We start from the raw sequence: 5,729 nt of genomic DNA on the forward strand, positions 1-5,729 counted from the left end.
GACTGTGAGTTAATCTATTGAGACACTGCTTTACCTGGACTGAGACAACAAACTGTAATCTATAACAAATTGTAACTCGGTATCTTTGCTAACAGTGTCATTGCTGGTATAATTTTTCCAAGGGCTTCTTGCATGGAGCCATCAATTGGCTTGGTATTGTGGCATTTTGTATCCTCCCTTTCTGTTTGTAGCAGGTTATTTATGGTGTTTCTGTAAAAACCACTATGGTCGTTATTTAAATTAAACAAAAGGGGGAAATGTTAGAGTCTGTAAACAAGTCAAAATAACACCTGGCATTTTGCCAGGGGAATGTTAAAGTTCGTAAACAAGTCTGGATGGTGCCTGGCAAAATGTCAGAGGGAGTGGTTTGAGAAGTAACAAAACCGAGCCATTAGGTGTAGAGATTCCTGATTGGTTGACTGATGTATCTAGTTTATGCTAATTAGATAAGCTGTGTGGAATGTATAAATACTGCTCCTGTCCTGCAATAAAGGGCTCCCACTCCTGCTGTATCAATCTACACAAGTTGTTCGTCACCCCTCCGGTTATTTTGCTGCAGCCGGACTGCGGCAGTTACCCATTCTACAGATAAGGAAACTGAGGCTCAGGGGGTCGATTAGGGCTGGGGTGTAGTTCAGTGGTGTATCCCATAGCAGTGTGCTTGCCTAGCATGCATGAGACCCTGGATCTGACCCCCAGCACCGGGGATCAAGGGGGAGAAAAGCTGAGTTGCTTATATGGCCTCACTAAGTTGCTGAGGCTGGCCTCGACCTCGCAATCCTCCTGCCTCAGCCTCCAGAGCCACATGTGGTTTATATAACCATATGTGGGAATTTTCACCAAGTATTTATGATCTCGAATGAATTCTACGATTTGACATCTTTCTCTCTGACTTCCCCAGGAAGATGAAGAACAGGAGCAAGGGGGAAGTCCTGTGCCTACCAGGTGACCTGTCCCGGTGGGGGTGTCCAGGCCCTGGGCTCCGTCCACGTCCACGTTTCCCAGGAACTCTGAGGTGCCGGTCCTCATCGCCGCTATCTGCAGGGTTAACAAGCACAAACCAGCTGTGGGAGAACCTCAGGTTGGGATTTTTAGAACTTTTTCTTTTTTTAGGAGAAGGAGTTTTGCTTTGGGGACTGGGGGTTATGAGACCTGCTTCTTTTTCTGTATCACTTCATCTTTCTTTCTTGCTTGCTTTCTTTTCTTTTCCAACAAAGCCTTGAACCTGGGGCACTTTCCCCGCTGAGCTACATACCCCAGTTCTTTTTATTTTGAGACAGGGCCTGGCTGAGTTGCTGAGGGTCTCACTAAGAGGCTAAGGTTGTCCTCAAACTTGTGATCCGTTAGCCTCCGTTTTCTGAGTCACTGGAATGACAGGCAGGTGCCACTGAGCCTGACGTCTCTTTTTATTTTTTAAATATTTGTAGTATTTAATACCTTTATTTTATTTATTTATATGTGGCGCTGCGGATCGAACCCAGGGCCTCACACATGCTAGGCAAGCGCTCTACCACTGAGCCACCACCCCAGCCCCCCAAGGGTGATTTTTTTCTCCTATTTCACTATTGATATTTCTATTTTGATTCCTATATCTCTTTATTTTTTTCAGTGCTGGGGATGGAACCCACAGGTGCTCTTCCACAGATGCCGGTCTTTTTTTTTTTGGAGACAGGGTTGCTGAGGCTGGCCTTGAACTTGTGATCCTCCTGCCTCAGCCTCCCAGGTTGCTGGGATTGCAAGTGTGCGCCACTGCACCTGGCTTCCATTCCTATATTTCCTGCAATATCTTATAACTGAAAACAAAACTTCATTTAAAAACCATTAGGGGCTGGGGACGTCCCCATGTGGTACAGCGCTTGCTTGCTTGACATGGACAAAGCCCTGGATTTGATCCTGATCAGTGGTGGGTCTGTTGCTTTAATAGGGAGGTGGCTATTTTTTTTAGGGGACAGTTCCAGGGATTGAACTCATGGGCCCTCCACCATGGAGCCCCCTCCTCAGCCCTATTTTGTATTTTATTTAGAGACAGAGTCTCACTGAGCTGCTTAGGGCCTCACCACCGCTGAGGCTGGCTTTGAACTCAAGATCCTCCTGCCTCAGCCTCCTGAGCGGCTGGGATGTCAGGCATGACTCTCATACTTTTGTTTTAGACAATTATTTATTTATCTTAGGTGGTGCTGAGGATGGAACCCAGTGCCTCACATGTGCTAGGCCAGTGATCTGTCACTGGGTCACAACCCCAGCCCAATTTTTATGCATTTTAAATGAATAAAGAATACATGATTTATTTATTTATTTATTTTAAGCAGGACTGGGATGGAACTCAGCGCCCCCAAGCATGCTAGGCAAGTGCTCTGCCATTGATCTACAGGGCCACCCCTAACACCATTGCTATACCTGAGGAGGAGGAGGAGGAGGAGGACGATGAGGAGGAGGAGGAGGATGAAGAGGAGGAGGACTTGTCTCTCTCATATTGCTTTCGGGGAAAGAGTTCAGACTTCCCATGTTGCTTGTGGAAATCTGTCTCTCCATCTGGGAGGCACACACAGGCAAGGGGTGAGTGCTTCTGGCCTTTCCCACCCAGGGACCAGCAGGGGTCCACTCGGACCCCGGGGGTGGCAGAGGGTCAGGAGGGACAGATGATCTTCCCAAACATCTAAGGTCAATGGAAGGTGCAGGGGTTCAAGGATCTCAGAGATCCCATGGGATCCAAAGGCCCAAGGAATTGTTCTGAATATGGGCTCCAGAAAAGAGGATCTTAAGCCCCCTCCCCTGCCCAGAGACCACTAGACACTGTAGAGTCTGCCACCTGGGATTCTTTCTAAATTACTCTGTAAGTTACTGGGAAGCTGGGATCCCCGTCACACCCCCAACCTTCCCATACCCCATTCCGGGGCCACTGAGGATCCTTCCCACCCTCGCAGGACCCTCCCTAGCGCCAGCCCAAGCCCCTAACAAGGCCATGAGATTTGGGAAATAATTAAGGGTGCCCTCAGCTACAAAGGGTTGGGAGACAGACTGGACCGATTACGTGTGTGTGTGTGTGTGTGTGTGTAAAATCATTTCAGCTATGATTTGTGCCCCTGCACCAAATAAGCTGAGCAAGGTCTTCTTCGATGCCACCTCCTCCTGGATCCCACTTGCCAAGTGGCTTTGCCCAGAGGATCAGAGAAGGCAAACATACGGTCTAGATCTTCTGTCTCTTTGTGGATTTGATTGTCGTCTTGAGAGTGGGAGGAGGATCCTGAAGCATCCATGGCTTTTCCCCTGGAGGATAAACAATGATAATTAATTTCACTTTAGCTAATGTCCTTAATATATAAAGAGCCTGGCAAGCAAATAAGAAAAAGACAGGGGCTGTGGCTGGGGGTCAGTGGTAGACTGCTTGCCTGGCATGCATGAGGTGCTGGGTTCTATCCTCAGTACCACATAAAAATAAAATAAATGTATTGAGTCCACCTATAACAAAAAAATTTTTTTTAAAAAGACAAACACCCAAGATTTAAATATATAAGAAAAACAACTCATAAAAAAAAGAAATATAGGGCTGGGGTTATGGCTCAGTGGTAGAGCGCTTGCCTAGCATGCGTGGGGCACTGGGTTCAATCTTCAGCACCACATAAAAATAAACAAATAAAATAAAGGCATTCTGTTCATTTATAACTACAAAAGAATTTTAAAAAATAAATATACCAATATTTGACTAATGATCATCTTTTGAAAACATTAAGAACATTTTCTTAGGTATGATATTTATATTGGTGTATGTGTTATATTGGTATTACATTTATCCTTAATTTTACTGACACATGGCCAAATATTTCAGATAAAATATATGATTTTGGAAACTGCTTCAAGATAATCTTGTTGGGACGGGGCACAGTGGTGAACACCTGTCCAGCTGAGGCAGGAAGATCTCGAGGTCAAAGCCAGCCTCAGCAATGGTGAGGCCCTGAGCAACTCAGTGAGACTCTGTCTCTAAATAAAATAAAAAATAGGGCTGGGGATGGGGCTCAGTGGTCGAGTGCCTCTGAGCTCAATCCCTGGTACCAAAAAGCAAAAAAAAAAAAATTGTTGGAGAGTTGAGAGGAATAGAAAGAGGATCCTAAAACTAAATATATGATTATAAATCGATAACTTTCGAAGCTATATCAAAAAAAAAATAGTGATTTTTCTCTGGGTGCTATTATGGGAATTTTAATTTTCTTATTTATGAACTTCCATTCTCTAAATTGAGAACAGTATTGCTTTTGTTAGACTAAAACAACCAATAGTGTTCATTATTTAAAAATGCAACATGCTTATATCACTCTAGCACTTAGCTTTACAAAGGGCTTATGTGTCCTGAATTCCATCTGCACCCAATAACAAACCAGTCAGGAAGGAATTGGGATTAATCACTCCTCACATTTGAAAGTAATTTGCAGACAACAGAACATTTTCCCAAAAGATTGTTGCCTTTGTTTTTTTATAATAATTCCACAGAGGAGGACATTGGGGCAGATATGGAGTGGCTTGTGTTGGAGGAACTCTAGTGTTCAAATTTTATTTAATGCACTTGAAAACATCGGTCCAGGGCACGATGGAGTCAGGCTGGAACCTGATTATTTATGGACCAAAATGATTATAAATGGTCAAGGTGAGGACAAGAAGCAGCACTTAAGGTGCAGAGGGAGGTTTGGAAATATGTCCCTTTAGGACACCATATTCTGTGTTTTCTTGAACTCTGGAGGGGTAACTAGAGGTGGGCCTTCCGATGGCACCACAGTAGGCCATAACTGGAAAAAAAAAAAAATCCAAACATCTAACTCCAGCAAGCAGATGCTTCCCTGGGGAACTTGGAGCCAGACTTGATTTTTGCTGGGCACAGGCTCACCCAGCTGAAAACTACATTTCCCAGAATCCCTTGCACCTGGGGGTAGCCACGTGACTACATCCTTGCCCGTGGCACATGCGCAGATGTGGTATGTGCAGTGGTGTGTTGAGAAATGGGTAGTGGCCCTGGGGGCAGGGGAGTGTGTACCTAGACATGGGTATAAATTTTTGTTATAAATTTTTATATAAATTTGTTATAAATTTTTCATTGTTATAAATTTATAAATTATAAATTTTTAATTAGGCTTGTTAATAAATTTTTCTGATGTAACTATTTAGCATGCAGTTTACAAACCAGAAGACAACAGAAATCCCATATGTCTATGCCTTCAGTGTAACATGGTATTTCATAAAAAAAAAAAAAATTAAATTAAATTAAAAAAAAAACCTACTATAAACTGCCAATGAGAATGTCGCAAAATCAGACTTCAAATAAGTGCCTGATGACTACCCAATTCAGCAGAGATGCGGCAAAGAGTTTGCTTGGTCTTAATGTTGGCTCATTTTTTTCTTTGACACTGATCTAAGACGACGGTTTAACTTTCTATCTGAATATTCTCATTTTCTTGATGGCTTTCTTAAATTTAGACAATCAAGACAATCAAGCTCTGATGTGTGGTTGACTGATTTTCAGGGGCGTAAAGACTTTAGCGTGGCAGTGCACACCCGGTATTGCAGTGGCTGGGGAGGCTGAGGCAGGAGGATCCCAAGTTGGAGGCCAGCCTCACCAAAGGCAAGGCACTTAGCAACTCAGTGAGACCCTGTCTCTAAGTAAAATACAAAATAGGGCTGGGGATGTGGTTCAGTGGTCGAGGGCTCCTGAATTCAATCCCTGGCACTAAAAAAAAAAAAAA

At 43.8% G+C, this 5,729-nt stretch overlaps 1 protein-coding gene across 1 annotated transcript in view; it reads right to left on the reverse strand.

Moving 5' to 3' along the window:
• The window catches only part of Tmem40 (transmembrane protein 40), a 23,113-nt gene that overhangs the window by 6,643 nt on the left and 10,741 nt on the right, over window positions 1-5,729 (reverse strand). Inside the window, exons 2-5 of the mRNA XM_048786963.1 lie at window positions 3,185-3,267; window positions 2,398-2,532; window positions 871-1,038; window positions 675-688 (exon numbers count right to left, since the gene is read on the reverse strand). Coding sequence (XP_048642920.1) covers window positions 675-688; window positions 871-1,038; window positions 2,398-2,532; window positions 3,185-3,267 — 400 coding nt within the window. The remainder of the gene's footprint in view (window positions 1-674; window positions 689-870; window positions 1,039-2,397; window positions 2,533-3,184; window positions 3,268-5,729) is intronic.

The sequence above is a fragment of the Marmota marmota genome, unplaced genomic scaffold (genome assembly GCF_001458135.2).
Source record: "Marmota marmota marmota unplaced genomic scaffold, marMar, whole genome shotgun sequence".
NCBI classification, from domain to species: Eukaryota; Metazoa; Chordata; class Mammalia; order Rodentia; family Sciuridae; genus Marmota; species Marmota marmota.